Source organism: Portunus trituberculatus, chromosome 2 (genome assembly GCF_017591435.1).
Source record: "Portunus trituberculatus isolate SZX2019 chromosome 2, ASM1759143v1, whole genome shotgun sequence".
NCBI lineage: Eukaryota > Metazoa > Arthropoda > Malacostraca > Decapoda > Portunidae > Portunus > Portunus trituberculatus.
This window is the reverse complement of record NC_059256.1, coordinates 11,744,639-11,758,858: the sequence shown is the minus strand read 5'-3', so window position 1 is coordinate 11,758,858 and position 14,220 is coordinate 11,744,639. Positions and strand designations below refer to the sequence as shown.

Sequence of the window (14,220 nt, the reverse complement as noted above, 5' to 3'; positions counted from 1 at the left end):
ACTAGACACTAAATCCTTCCTACAGTGTTTATATTTAACAGGAACAAGTCTTCTATAAGTCTAGTGTAGCATTTATCTTGCCTTGGCTACCATTTCGTACAAGGTAGTTATATATCACTTTGCTGTCTATTTCTAGGTGTCCCATTCAAAAAACGCTCTGCTCTCTCACCACAACTGTTTTCCAAGGCCACAGGGATGAGTAGCAGGGTTCCCAAGAGTGTTTCTCCTGTTGATAATGCAGAAATCTTGTCAGTCTGCCTCTAGAACCATAAAAACACTCTTAAAAACGCTTAATTCTCTCACCACAGCTGTTTTCAAGGCCGCAGACATGACTAGCGGGTTCCTAAGAGTTTGAGCTTCTCTTCTTAAATTAGAGCCCATTTATTCATTGTTAGCTTCTTTTTTATACTTCTTTTCTCCTTGTGAAGCCCCGCCAAGGTTTGTGAGTCAGTGAAGCATCTGTCTGAACCTCGATGATTGATCTTCAGTACCATGACGCGTTTCCATATTCCTTTTGGTGACTATTTGGTGATTCTATACAGCTTCAGAAACTTATGAAGGGATTGTAATAGTGAAGACTGTGGCCATTAATCTTGTGACCTCCATAGACCCTTGGCAATGTCAATAAAATGGTTCAATGGTACACAAATCTCAAGGATAATAGTGTGTCCCAGTACTGAAGGGGTTAAGCCACTTCCTCCACATTCCCTGCTTGTTGTTCCTTCAGAGCCTTGAGCAGCTTCTTCCTGGTGAGGAAGCCTTTGAACAAAGCCTGGATCAGCGTGGCGGCCTTGTGCATGTCAGACTCCATCGCACCACTGTCTTGCCCCGTCTCTGCCTCGTCCGGCTGACAACTTTTGGTTTCCTTTCTGCTTCTGAAGCCTCGGTAGGATGACTGGATCATGGTGGCGGCCTTCTCCACCTCAGGGTCGTTCAAGTCAATGTCTATCTCCTCTTCCTCTTTTTTCTCTTCCTCTTGTTCCTTGGCTTCATCAGCATTTGAAGCATGAAGCTTTTTCCTTGCCTTGAAGCCCCGGTAGGATGACTGGATGGCCGTGGCAGCCTTCTCCACCTCAGGGTCATTCAGGTCAATGTCTATCTCCTCTTCCTCTTCTTCTTTTGCTTCTTTTTGTTCTTCAGTTTCGTCTACATTTGAAGAATGAAGCTCTTTCCTTGCCTTGAAGCCTCGGTAGGATGACTGGATGGCCGTGGCGGCCTTCTCCACCTCAGGGTCATTCAGGTCAATGTCTATCTCCTCCTCCTCTTCTTTTTCTTGTTCCTCGTCCACCTGGAAGGTCTTGGAGCGGTGGAGGCCTCTGCGTGTCTTGAAGCCCCGGTAGGAGGACTGGATCTTCTCTGCGGCTTGCTGCACCTCGGGGTCCTCCAAGTCAATGTCCACCACCTCCTCCTCACCTTTGTCTGTCTTTGCTTTGCTGAGTGTCTGCCTTGCTCTGAAGCCTCGGTACAGTGCCTGGATCTTTGTGGCAGCGTTCTGTAACTCTGTGTCCAAAAGGTTAGCTTCGTTCAATTTAGCTTCACTGGACTTCAACTGATGAGTCACAGAGTCACTCACACCAGTGTCCTCTGCGTCAGATGCGTCACCCTTTGTTCCCTGAAGCTGCTTTCTTGCCCTGAAGCCTCGGTACAGCGCCTGGATCAGTGTTGCTGCCTCGTGAAGCTCTCGGCTCATGACATCCACCTCAGGTTCACTTGGCTTGGCGGTCTGAATCTCCTTCCTTGTTTTGAAGCCTCGATAGGAGGACTGGATCCTGGTGGCAGCCTTCTCCACCTCCGGATCGTTCAAATCAATGTCTATTTCTTCCTCTTCGTTCTCTTTCTGTGGCTCAACTTCCTCTGTTTCTGGCTTCTGAATCTCCTTCCTTGTTTTGAAGCCTCGGTAGGAGGACTGGATCATGGTGGCAGCCTTCTCCACCTCAGGATCGTTCAGGTCAATATCTATCTCCTCCTGTGTCTCCGCCTGTCGCTTCAAAACCTTCCTGACTTTGAAGCCGCGATAGAAGGCTTGTATGAGGACTGCAGCCTTTTCAAACTCAGCGCTGCTGTAATCCGCGTCCTCCAGGTCAGCGGTGGCCTGAAGCACCAACGCAACCTTCTGATCCTCCACGTCATTCAAATCTTCCTCCTCCAGATTTCCTTTTGATCTTGAGTTCCTCAGCTTCTTCCTGGTGAGGAAGCCTTTGAACAAAGCCTGGATCAGCGTGGCGGCCTTGTGCATGTCAGACTCCATCGCACCACTGTCTTGCCCCGTCTCTGCCTCGTCCGGCTGACAACTTTTGGTTTCCTTTCTGCTTCTGAAGCCTCGGTAGGATGACTGGATCATGGTGGCGGCCTTCTCCACCTCAGGGTCGTTCAAGTCAATGTCTATCTCCTCTTCCTCTTTTTTCTCTTCCTCTTGTTCCTTGGCTTCATCAGCATTTGAAGCACGAAGCTCTTTCCTTGCCTTGAAGCCCCGGTAGGATGACTGGATGGCCGTGGCAGCCTTCTCTACCTCAGGATCGTTCAGATCAATGTCTATCTCCTCTTCCTCTTCTTCTTTTGCTTCTTTTTGTTCTTCAGTTTCATCAACAGCATTTGAACTCTGAAGCTCTTTCCTTGCCTTGAAGCCTCGGTAGGATGACTGGATGGCCGTGGCGGCCTTCTCCACCTCAGGGTCATTCAGGTCTATGTCTATCTCCTCCTCCTCTTCTTTTCCTTCTTCGGTTTTTTCTACATTTGAACTCTGAAGCTCTTTCCTTGCCTTGAAGCCCCGGTAGGATGACTGGATGGCCGTGGCAGCCTTCTCCACCTCAGGGTCATTCAGATCAATGTCTATTTCTTCTTCCTCTTCTTTCTCTTCTTTTTGTTCTTTAGCTTCATCAGCCTTTGAAGTTTGAAGCTCTTTGCGTGTCTTGAAGCCCCGATACGATGACTGGATGGCGGTGGCAGCCTTTTCCACCTCAGGGTCATTCAGGTCAATGTCTATCTCTTCTTCCTCTTCTTTTTGTTGTTTGCTTTTGTTTGCATCTGAGTTTTGAAGCCCCTTTCTCGTTCTGAAGCCTCGATACAACGCCTGGATCTTTATTGCCGCTTTCTGGAGTTCAGTGTCCGTGAGGTCAGCGTCATCGGCGTCAGCTTCACTGAGTTTAGAAGCGTGAACGTCCTTCCTTGTCTTGAAGCCTCGATAGGAGGACTGGATCTTCACCGCTGCCTTCTCAACCTCAGGATCGTTCAGGTCTATGTCCTCTGTGTCAGCCGCGTCAGCCTTTGTGCCCTGAAGCCGCTTTCTTGCCCTGAAGCCTCGGTACAGCGCCTGGATCAGTGTTGCTGCCTCGTGAAGCTCTCGGCTCGTGGCGTCCACCTCGGGTTCACTTGGTTTGGCTGTTTGAATCTCCTTCCTTGTTTTGAAGCCTCGGTAGGAGGACTGGATCATGGTGGCAGCCTTCTCCACCTCCGGATCGTTCAGGTCAATGTCTATCTCCTCCTGTGTCTCCGCCTGTCGCTTCAAAACCTTCCTGACTTTGAAGCCGCGATAGAAGGCTTGTATGAGGACTGCAGCCTTTTCAAACTCAGCGCTGCTGTAATCCGCGTCCTCCAGGTCAGCGGTGGCCTGAAGCACCAACGCAACCTTCTGATCCTCCACGTCATTCAAATCTTCCTCCTCCAGATTTCCTTTTGATCTTGAGTTCTCAGCTTCTTCCTGGTGAGGAAGCCTTTGAACAAAGCCTGGATCAGCGTGGCGGCCTTGTGCATGTCAGACTCCATCGCACCACTGTCTTGCCCTGTCTCTGCCTCGTCCGGCTGACAACTTTTGGTTTCCTTTCTGCTTCTGAAGCCTCGGTAGGATGACTGGATCATGGTGGCGGCCTTCTCCACCTCAGGGTCGTTCAAGTCAATGTCTATCTCCTCTTCCTCTTTTTTCTCTTCCTCTTGTTCCTTGGCTTCATCAGCATTTGAAGCACGAAGCTCTTTCCTTGCCTTGAAGCCCCGGTAGGATGACTGGATGGCCGTGGCAGCCTTCTCTACCTCAGGATCGTTCAGATCAATGTCTATCTCCTCTTCCTCTTCTTCTTTTGCTTCTTTTTGTTCTTCAGTTTCGTCTACATTTGAAGCATGAAGCTCTTTCCTTGCCTTGAAGCCTCGGTAGGATGACTGGATGGCCGTGGCGGCCTTCTCCACCTCAGGGTCATTCAGGTCAATGTCTATCTCCTCCTCCTCTTCTTCTTTTGCTTCATCATTTTTGTCAGCTTTTGAAGCCTTAAGTTCCTTCCTTGTCTTGAAGCCTCGGTACGATGCCTGGATGGTCGTGGCGGCTTTCTGAGTTTGTGGGTCGTCAAGACAAATGTCGTGTTGTGATACATTCTGAGTTGGATCTTTTAGTTTCTTGCGTGTTTTGAATCCTCTGTACAGGGCTTGGATCTTCGTGGCGGCCTCCTGCAGCGCGGTGTCCTCGGGAGCAGTGTCTTGTTGAGGAGATTTAAACTTTTTCCGTGTTCTGAAGCCTCGATACAACGCCTGGATTCTTATTGCCGCCTTCTGAAGTTCAGTGTCGGTGAGGTCGGCTTCACTGGGTTTAGAAGCGTGAATCTCCTTCCTTGTCTTGAAGCCTCGATAGGAGGATTGTATTCTGGTGGCAGCCTTCTCCACCTCAGGATCGTTCAAATCAATGTCTATTTCTTCCTCCTCGTTCTCTTTCTGTGGTTCAGCTTCCTCTGTGTCTGGTTTCTGAAGCTCCTTCCTTGTTTTAAAGCCTCGATAGGATGACTGGATCCTGGTGGCGGCCTTCTCCACTTCAGGGTCATTCAGGTCAATGTCTATTTCTTCCTCTTCATTCTCTTTCTGTGGTTCAGCCTCCTCTGTGTCTGGTTTTTTAATCTCCTTCCTTGTTTTGAAGCCTCGATAGGATGACTGGATCCTGGTGGCGGCCTTCTCCACCTCAGGATCATTCAGGTCAATATCTATTTCCTCGCTTTCATCTCGCGCCTGGACTTGGTCTGTGGCGGGCCTTTGTAATTCCTTTCTGGTCTTGTAGCCTCGGTAAGATGACTGAATCACTACTGCAGATTTCTCAGCTAACGAGTCATCAGTGTCTAATTTCTCATTGGCCTCAAGTTTTGACTTAAGATCTTTCCTTGTTTTAAAGCCTCGGTACAAAGCCTGGATCTGTGTGGCAGCTTTGTCTAGATTGAGGTCCTGCTCTTCTTGTCCCTCGTCCCTTCCCTGCCCGGCATCTGGTGGTGGGGCGTCCTCCTCCTCTTGGCAGGCGCTGGTGTCTCCCTCCCGTGGTGCTAAGTGTTCCCTCTCCTGTGCCGCCGTGCCGTCAGCCTGTGTGGGTGGAGGCAACATATGAATACATGCCCTGCTTACTTTGAATCAGGTAGCGGGAGATTTCAGCCAATTTAAAGATATAATTTGAAATAATGATGAATACTTTACTTGAAGATTGTTAGCAGACAAATTAGTATGAAGGTACTTATAGGAAGTAGAGCTTGAATGTAATTGATTATATAGCATTTACTGAGACAAAAGTAACTGATTAGACTGGATACGTTTTCTATGAAGGGACTGAGGGGCGGAGAAAACACACATAACACACATGGACACAACACATTGCTCTAGGAAAGAAACTCTGAACACATCACATGAGAGCACAGCACTGACAGGACACGACACATAAGCTGCAGTGAAAGACTCACACTCACCTACACAGCACACGGCACACATATACAGAGAAGGCAGTGACAGGGCGGAGCAACAGTGACAACGCTCAAAGGAAAGCCACAATAGAATCTCAAGCGTGGCAGAGGGACAAGACACAACAACAATGGCAAAGCAAGACACGCAACAAATAGCACTATTCTGAAACACTCGTCGCAGTATCATGACTATTTTCAAAGGGCCTCAGTTGAAGTTACTGTATATTTTCATGATTCTTGCAACATTGGAGCAAGATTTTCATAAATTTTAGTGACATAACAGCAAAGTTTTGAAGATTCTAAGGGCACAATAAGTTTTTGGAACAAGGTGTCGATGTTATTAGTGACATAACAGCTAGGTATTGAAGATTCTAGTGACATTGGAGCAAGATGTCAATATTATCAGTAAGGGGGGAACTAACCCTTTGGAAAATGGTCTTGATTAGAGAGCAGAGCGTTTTACGAGTACAGGACACTGAAGCATATAAACGAGACACATAAGAGCAGTGACTACTTTAGGGAAGGGTTTACATGCAAGATACACTAAAATCAGCACAACGTTCTTAACTAGTCAGCATGCACAGTGATATCCACATGATGCACTGGCCAGCAGGAAGCATAGAAAACGAGGAGCGGAAGCAGACATTAGACACCTGCTAAAAGAAAACGGAACATGGATGGAGGACAAGATGGACACAAGACATGAACAAAATGGAATCAGACAATCACTGAACATGAAGAAAAAAGGTCGCGTGGTAGACAGACACTAGAAATGTAAAGATTCGGAAGAAAGGACACATACCTGACATACTAAAGAAAATGGAAGTAAGACGAACACTGAGAAAGAAAATGGGAGATACACGGACATTGCACATTTAGTAGCGGACGTGACAGGGAGAGAAGAGGACATAGAAAATGGTTATTTGGGACACAGAAAACGCAGTGAGGGTTTCGAAACAGGAGAAAAGGTCTGGGGTGCAAGGACGCAGAGAATGAGGAGGAAGGAGTAACCACAGACATAAGACAGTGGATGGGTCAGGGGTGTTAGTGGTAGTTGGTAATTGGCGTGTGAGTGAGTTAGTGATGATGTCCATGTAGAGGCTGTCCACACCTGGTAAAGAGGCTGGGATCTGTTGACTCATACCACCAGAGTACCACCACAGTTGCAGCTTTAGTTCTGGTAGAGTAACAAGAATGTCTTCAAGTTTTGTGAGCTGAAGATTGGATGAAGTTTTGATACACGTGTGGTTTCATCTTAGCACCAGAGTAGCACTTTTAGCTTTGTGAGATAAGAAAACTGTAAAGTATTGGTGGGTCAACGAATGCTTCAAGGATAGAGCGTTGGCACATTGACTTTTAGGTTTGCAAGATGATAAAACTGCAAAGAACTGGTTGGTCAACAAGAATGCTTTAAGTTATGTGAGACAGAGAAACTTTAAATAAAGAAACAATTTTGGCATATCATTAAGAACACTTTTGGCGTATCAGTAACAACACTTTTGGTTTTGGGAGCAGAACGACATTGAATTTTCAAGCAGAAGGAACAAATCACGAACAAATGCTGAGTTATGAAGGAAGTGTTGCCTCTGTGGTATGACTTTTGTGTCTTTAGCTTCGTTGCGTGAAGGAGAAGGTTTAGTCAGCAGCGTGGACGGCCTCTCGTGGCGGGACGATACCTTGGCAGGAATGAAGATGAGTTAGTGCGTGATGAATGAGATGTCTTATGTTGCCGAGCTGATGAATCTTTTCTTGTCCAAGTTGAGGAGTTCATTGTAGTACCAGGTAATTCAATGTACAGTGAAGGATAATGTACGGTGTATCAGTTAACATTTTGACGATGGAGACGTAGAGTAGATCAGTTTATATACAGTGAAGTAGTATGTGGACATGTGCATATATACATCTCCAAAGTGAACAGTTGTGACAGTTAGTGGCGAGACAGAGCTGGGCACTGTGAAATCAAACCTTCACTTCCGCAAACGTAAATGGAACCAATTAAACAATTCCACAATTCATCCTTCAGAGCGATGCACCAGTCCACCTCTCACCGCTGCTCCTTCAAAGTCCACATTCCAAAACGTGTCAACAGCTGATCTTCACAACTTTTACCAGGCTCAAGTAGAAACCACTGGCGTTCTCAGGGATGTTTTCGTTATTTTAGTGGTAGTTTAATAAGGGCAATTACCATCAAAAGAAAGAGAAAACATCCAAGAAACCCATCTTATCTATAACCTTTGAAGGCAATGCTTTGAATGAGAACATGTGTTTAAGAATGTGGACCTTGAGTTATCACCATCCAACACTCAGCCACACTACATTCTTCTGGCTGCCAACACTAGAATGTGCTGACAAATTTATACACACAAAATTTCCGTAAGCACAGGATTGCATCACACCGTAAACCGGGACGAAAGATGGTTCAGATACCGGTAATTTACGGGAAGTGACCGTTATGTGCCCAGCTCTGGTGTGGGCGGCGTGGGCTGTGCGTCGGCCCGGAGCTGTCCAAGGCGTGTGACCTGTGATCCCTATACTTAACATAGCCCTGTGCCCTGTGACCTGTGGGTTGTGGGTTGTACACATCTCGACAACATTAGCCTGTGGAAGCAATAGCACATACCCCAGGTGAAGAGAACACTCACTACACTACTCCCAAGAATGCGGTCGGATCTGACTTTTAGCCTGCTGGGATGCTAGTGTCGGGGCAGTTATCATTAGTGGCCGATTGACGCGCCGCTCTCATTGCACTGTGCTTGTCATTCCAACTCAATCACTAGACCTCTGATCAGCTGAGAGTCAAGAGTCAGTGTGTGTCAATAGGTTGTCAGGAAGTTGTCAGGAGATCAGGGACTCAGGATTCAGGGAAAGCACCAAACACAGTGTCATTGAGTGCAGAACGTGTCCCGACATGTCACCGCAGCTGTACAAGGCTCTTCTGTACACCAATGAGCCGTGACGAGTGTAGTGTGCAGCGTGAAGTGCAGACACCAATACCCCTACACCACTACCACCACCAACACCACCACCACCACCACCACCACCACTTCACCTCCTGCAGTAGTCGTCCCTCCCTTGTGTGCCTTCTACATCCCCTCCAGCAGCACCCGACCCGCTCCCTGGTCCTGCTGAGGCGACAGAAGGGCGGCGTGACTGTGTGTAGTGTCTAGGTCCTCCTCCTCCTGCTGTCTAACCAGTACAATTGAACGTGAGTCTGGTTCCTCTGTTTTCCGCAAGTCTTGAGGTGATTCTTTGTCCGTGGTGGAAGAAATAGCAGAGATGGGAATTTCCGGAGAGTCTTTACGAGATCCAACACTTCCAGGTCTCTTATCTCTTGTATTTTCTGCAGAAATTGATGATTTATTCTCTGTCTTCGAGTCTCCAGAAGATGTTTGATCTAGTGAGTCCGTGGCCAAAGAACTGGTGGCAGCGGTGGGGATATCCGGTGAATCCTTGCGAGATCCAACACTTCCCGGCCTCTTGTCCTCCTTAATCTCTGCTTTCTCTGAGTCTTGAGGCAATGACAGGCTGGGTGTATCTCTGGGGGATGAAGTAGCACCAGCAGAGATGGAAGATTGTACTGAGTCACCATGTGGAGTTTTATTAAGGTTCGTTTCAGTATGATTACCTTCTGTTTCCACGTCCCCAACACATTCCCTTGTTTCAATGGTGTTTTGGAATTCGTTCACATCACCACCCTGTTCTGTATGTGTCTCATTACTAGCTACATCTTTCTCTTGAGGTGAAAATGTACCGTCTGTCAGTTCTTTAACTTCTGCATCTCCTGTCTTGTCAAAATCAGCAGCCTCTGTCAGTTGATTTTCCTGAACAGTTTTGTCTCCATGACTTGTCTGTGTAGGTGAAAGTCTGCCAGCCTCTGTTGATTCCAGTGGTGTTGCATCCTCTGTGTTATCATTCACGTCAGTGACTTGAGCACCTACTACAGGCTGTCCCAGAGCATCGTTGTCGTGCATTGGTTCCTTGTCACTTCCACCATTGATTGTATAAGTGGTAGGAAAGTTGTCATGGGTCCCAGTTTCTACCTTCGGCAAGTGATCGAAGACACTGACGGCCGACACGAACTGGTCAATGAGATAAGCCTCACTGTTTCCACTGGACCGCATCACACTCCCGGAACCAGCTGTGTGACTGCTATGAAACTCGCCATTATAGATTGTAGTGTTTGCTGGATGCACAACTGGGCTCGTCACTTCAAAATAGTCTGGCAGATGAGTCACATTTTCACTCATCTCCAAGACGCCAGCACCAACTGTCTGACCGCTGTGTGAGTTACCAGTAGGAGTTTCAGCTTCTGGGTCTTTTCTCTCTGTCACTTCCTTGGTAGAGCTTTGGTGTCTCTCTGGGTCTGACAAATAACCCGACTCTGAATTAGGCAGCTTAAAATTGGGATGAGTGGTGAGGGAGGGATTTGAGTCTTCTTCCTCGCTTTCATTGACATCTGATAATTCCTCGCCGGTAGTTTCTGTCTTGGTGCTTGTATTTTCTTTGTGTTCTGTGTCATTAGTCAAGTCATTAGTTTCATGTCCATTATTGGCGTCTAAAACATCCTGGTCACTTTTTGCGTTTGGGTCAATGTGGTCAATATCTGTTAAATCCTTACCCGAAACTTCTGTCTCATTGGTGCTTGTGCTTTCTTTGTGTTCTGTTTCATTAGTCAGGTCATTAGTATCTCCATGTCCATTATTGGCATCTAAAACATCCTGGTCACTTTTTGCGTTTGGGTCAATGTGGTCAACATCTGTTAAATCCTTACCCGAAACTTCTGTCTCATTGGTGCTTGTGCTTTCTTTGTGTTCTGTTTCATTAGTCAGGTCATTAGTATCTCCATGTCCATTATTGGCGTCTAAAACATCCTGGTCACTTTTTGCGTTTGGGTCAATGTGGTCAATATCTGTTAAATCTTTACCTGAAACTTCTGTCTCATTGGTGCTTGTGCTTTCTTTGTGTTCTGTTTCATTAGTCAGGTCATTAGTATCTCCATGTCCATTATTGGCATCTAAAACATCCTGGTCACTTTTTGCGTTTGGGTCAATGTGGTCAATATCTGTTAAATCTTTACCTGAAACTTCTGTCTCATTGGTGCTTGTGCTTTCTTTGTGTTCTGTTTCATTAGTCAGGTCATTAGTATCTCCATGTCCATTATTGGCGTCTAAAACATCCTGGTCACTTTTTGCATTCCGGTCCGTGTGATCTGATTCCTCGTTATCATTTACAGTCTGGTCCTTGGAAGTCATTGGTTGGTGGTCTAATTCAGTGCAGTTAATTGGGCCTTGTCTCTCTCTCTTATTGGAATCTGTTTGTTCTGCTTCACTGGAGTCTAAATATTCTGGTCCTTCACTGGGTTCCTGGTTTTCTGTTTCATTTGAATCTACTTGGTCTTTATTAGTGGAGTCTATGTGGTGTTCTTTTTCATTACTTAGGCTATGAACTTCCTGGATAATTTGGCTCTCTGGTGTTTCCATAGCTGCGTTAGAGTCTTGCCCATCCATTGCAATATTGTCCTTCATCTGTCCTTCCTCATGCTCTACATTGTCTTGTCCTGCATTTCCATCTGCATTATCGTCAACATGTAAATCACTATGGCTTGTATCTTCTCCATTCATTCCACTATCGGCCTTCTTTTCTCCGTCATCCTTTTCCTTGTCTTCATCCGCATTTCCATCCACATCTTTGCCACCTATAGGACTCACACTTTTGGCATTATCTCTCTTATCTGAAGCTCTGATAACTGATCCACTTGTCTTATTATCACCTACTTCGCTTTCTGCATCGTCAGGAGTGTTGCAGGCCTTCACACCCGCGTCCGCAGTTTGGCAAGGGTTCACTGAATGCTCACTTCCACCAGCCTTGTCACTGTTCATTGCCTCGATCGTGGTGTCTGTGGAATCTTGAGCTGTTGGTTTATTAAGACTTTCTGTTTTGTCACTCATGTCTTGAAGTGTCGGGCTATTGACGTGAGCATCATCTGTTTTGTCTATATTTGCGTCTACAGTTTCCTTATCTTCTTGCTTATCAACACCACTATTTTCCTCATCACCTTTTGCCGTATCATCATCTAATCTATCTTCAGTATTATTATCACCTTTCTCCTCATCATCTCCTTTTGCCTTATCTATACCATCTTCATTCATACCATTATCATCTTTTTTCAGTGTACGTTTACCATCATTTCCCTCATCATCTTCTGCACCATTCGTCTCACCCTCCTGGTTTGAATCTGGCTTCATTTCCTTACCCTCACTTCCATCCCTGTTTCCTGCATCCATTTCTAGCGAGATTTGTTTGCTTTGTAATGATTCGTCAGTGATTTCGAGACTTTTTGATGTTGTTGTGTTGTCTTGTTTCTTGATCTCCGTTTCGTCAATGCTCCCTGAATGCTCCAGTACCTTCTCCTTCTTCTTCTCCTCCTCCTCCTCCTCCTCCTTAGACTTTTGTTCTTGTTCTCTCTGTTCTTCAATATTTTCAGGGCTCGCTTCATTTTCCTTCACTTGAGAATTTTCTAGTGAGCTTTCGTTTTCTGTCTGTTCTTGTTCAGTTTGTGTTATTATCGATTGTTGATTTTCTTCTGTGACTGTGCTTCCTTGTTCTTGTTCTTCATTGTGTTCTGCGTTGACTGATAAATGTTCTTTCTGCTTTTCTTTATCTGTTTCCTCATTCCCCATTTCCTTCATGCCTTCAGAATCTTCCATCGACACTTTTGTAGCTTCCTGTTCTTGTTCTTCTTCTTGTTCTTCTTGTTCATTGTGTTCTCTACATCCCACACTACTAGATTTTATTTCTCTTTCTTTCCTTACTCCTATTTCGACTGACTTTACACTGGCCTGTTCTTCTCCTTGTTCTTCTTGTTCTTGTTCAGAGTTTACAGAATTTTCACCAGTTATTTGTGCCGTGTTGACTTCCTCGTTTTGTTCTCCATCATCTGTCCCTTGTTAGAATTCTCAGCTTCTGTAGTGGTGGTTGTTGGTGTTGTTCTTCCTATCGTGTCTCCGTCAGTAGGTGAAGAACAGTCTTTGTCATCTGCCATATTGTTTTCCTCGTCACTTGCTTCCTTTTCTGGTTCTCTCTCTTCTGTTTCCGGTTCGTCAAGGGTTACAGAATTTTTTGATAAGTCTTCCGTGTTTCCTGTTTCCTCACTTTCCTTATCTTTACCTACAATTGACACAAAGGACACTGTTTTCTTTAATTTTCTCTCTTCCATCTGTCCTGTTTCTATTTCATCAGAAGTTATAGAATCTTTTGATAAGTCTTCTTTGTTTTCCATTCCCTCACTTTTTCCCTCATGTTTCCCGTCTATTGGTACTGAAGGCAAAGTTTCCTCTATCTCTCTATCTTCTTTCTCTCCTGTTTCCATTTTGTCAGGAGTTACAGAACCTTTTGATAAGTCTTCTTTGTTTTCCGTTCCCTCATTATCTTCCTCATGTTTCCCTTCTATTGGTGGTGAAGGCAAAGTTTCCTCTATCTCTCTATCTTCTTTCTCTCCTGTTTCCATTTTGTCAGGAGTTACAGAATCTTTTGATAAGTCTTCTTTGTTTTCTGTTCCTTCATTATCTTCCTCATGTTTCCCTTCTATTGGTACTGTAGGCAAAGTTTCCTCTATCTCTCTATCTTCTTTCTCTCCTGTTTCCATTTTGTCAGGAGTTACAGAACCTTTTGATAAGTCTTCTTTGTTTTCCGTTCCCTCATTATCTTCCTCATCTTTCCCTTCTATTGGTGGTGAAGGCAAAGTTTCCTCTATCTCTCTATCTTCTTTCTCTCCTGTTTCCATTGTGTCAGGAGTTACAGAACCTTTTGATAACTGTTCTGTGTTCCCGTTATCGTCTGTGCCTTCAGGTGTTCTATCAGCCTTGGGTAACTGTTCTGGTTTCACGTTTTCTTTTTCATCCTCTATTTTGTCAGGGTTTTGTGGTCCTTGCTTTGCTACCTCCGTGTCTTCCTTCTGACTAAATCCTGTGTCTTTTGTTTCTTTGGATAGTGACTGCGTGTCTTCCTTTCCTAACTGGCTGTGTTGTTCTTGATCCTCTTGTTCTTCTGTGTTCATTCTGTCTGCTGTGTCTTGCTCGTCCGCTTTCATGGAGGCCGTCTGTGCTTGTATATCTTTCTGTTCATGTTCTTCAGTGTGTGTCTGATCTACAATACTATCTTCGTGGTATTTGCTCTTTGATGATTGTTCTATATCATCTTTTTGTCCCTCACTGTCCGTCTGTTCCTTAATATCAATTTCATCAGATCCTTTCAACATCTCTTCATCTTCTTTTTGTCCCTCGCTTTCAGTCTGTCCAAAAATTTCATCACATCCCTCTTGTGGCATTTCTTCATCCGTCTGTCCCTCGCTGTCTGTCTTTCCAATAGCTTCATCAGACCCCTCTTTCGACACTACATCAGCATCAGTGCCTTGCTGTAATCCTGGTTCACTGCTCATATCCTTTGCCTCAGTACCCCGTTCTTCCCCATCGCTTGGTGCACTCAGCTCTTCCGTCTCTGCACCATGGGGGTCTGGGGTCTCAGGGGC

At 45.5% G+C, this 14,220-nt stretch overlaps 2 protein-coding genes across 2 annotated transcripts in view; both read right to left on the bottom strand.

Moving 5' to 3' along the window:
• Positions 1 to 685: 685 nt before the first annotated feature.
• On the bottom strand, positions 686 to 3,645 carry LOC123506944 (abnormal spindle-like microcephaly-associated protein homolog). The gene is made up of 2 exons (XM_045259385.1): positions 3,626 to 3,645; positions 686 to 3,575 (listed from the first exon to the last, which is right to left on the bottom strand). Exons 1-2 carry the CDS (start codon positions 3,643 to 3,645, stop codon positions 686 to 688), a joined length of 2,910 nt encoding a protein of 969 aa, XP_045115320.1.
• LOC123506940 (serine-aspartate repeat-containing protein I-like) overlaps positions 3,646 to 14,220 on the bottom strand; it is a 29,633-nt gene continuing 19,058 nt past the window's right edge. The window contains exon 3 of the mRNA XM_045259372.1: positions 3,646 to 5,322. Coding sequence (XP_045115307.1) covers positions 3,646 to 5,322 — 1,677 coding nt within the window. The remainder of the gene's footprint in view (positions 5,323 to 14,220) is intronic.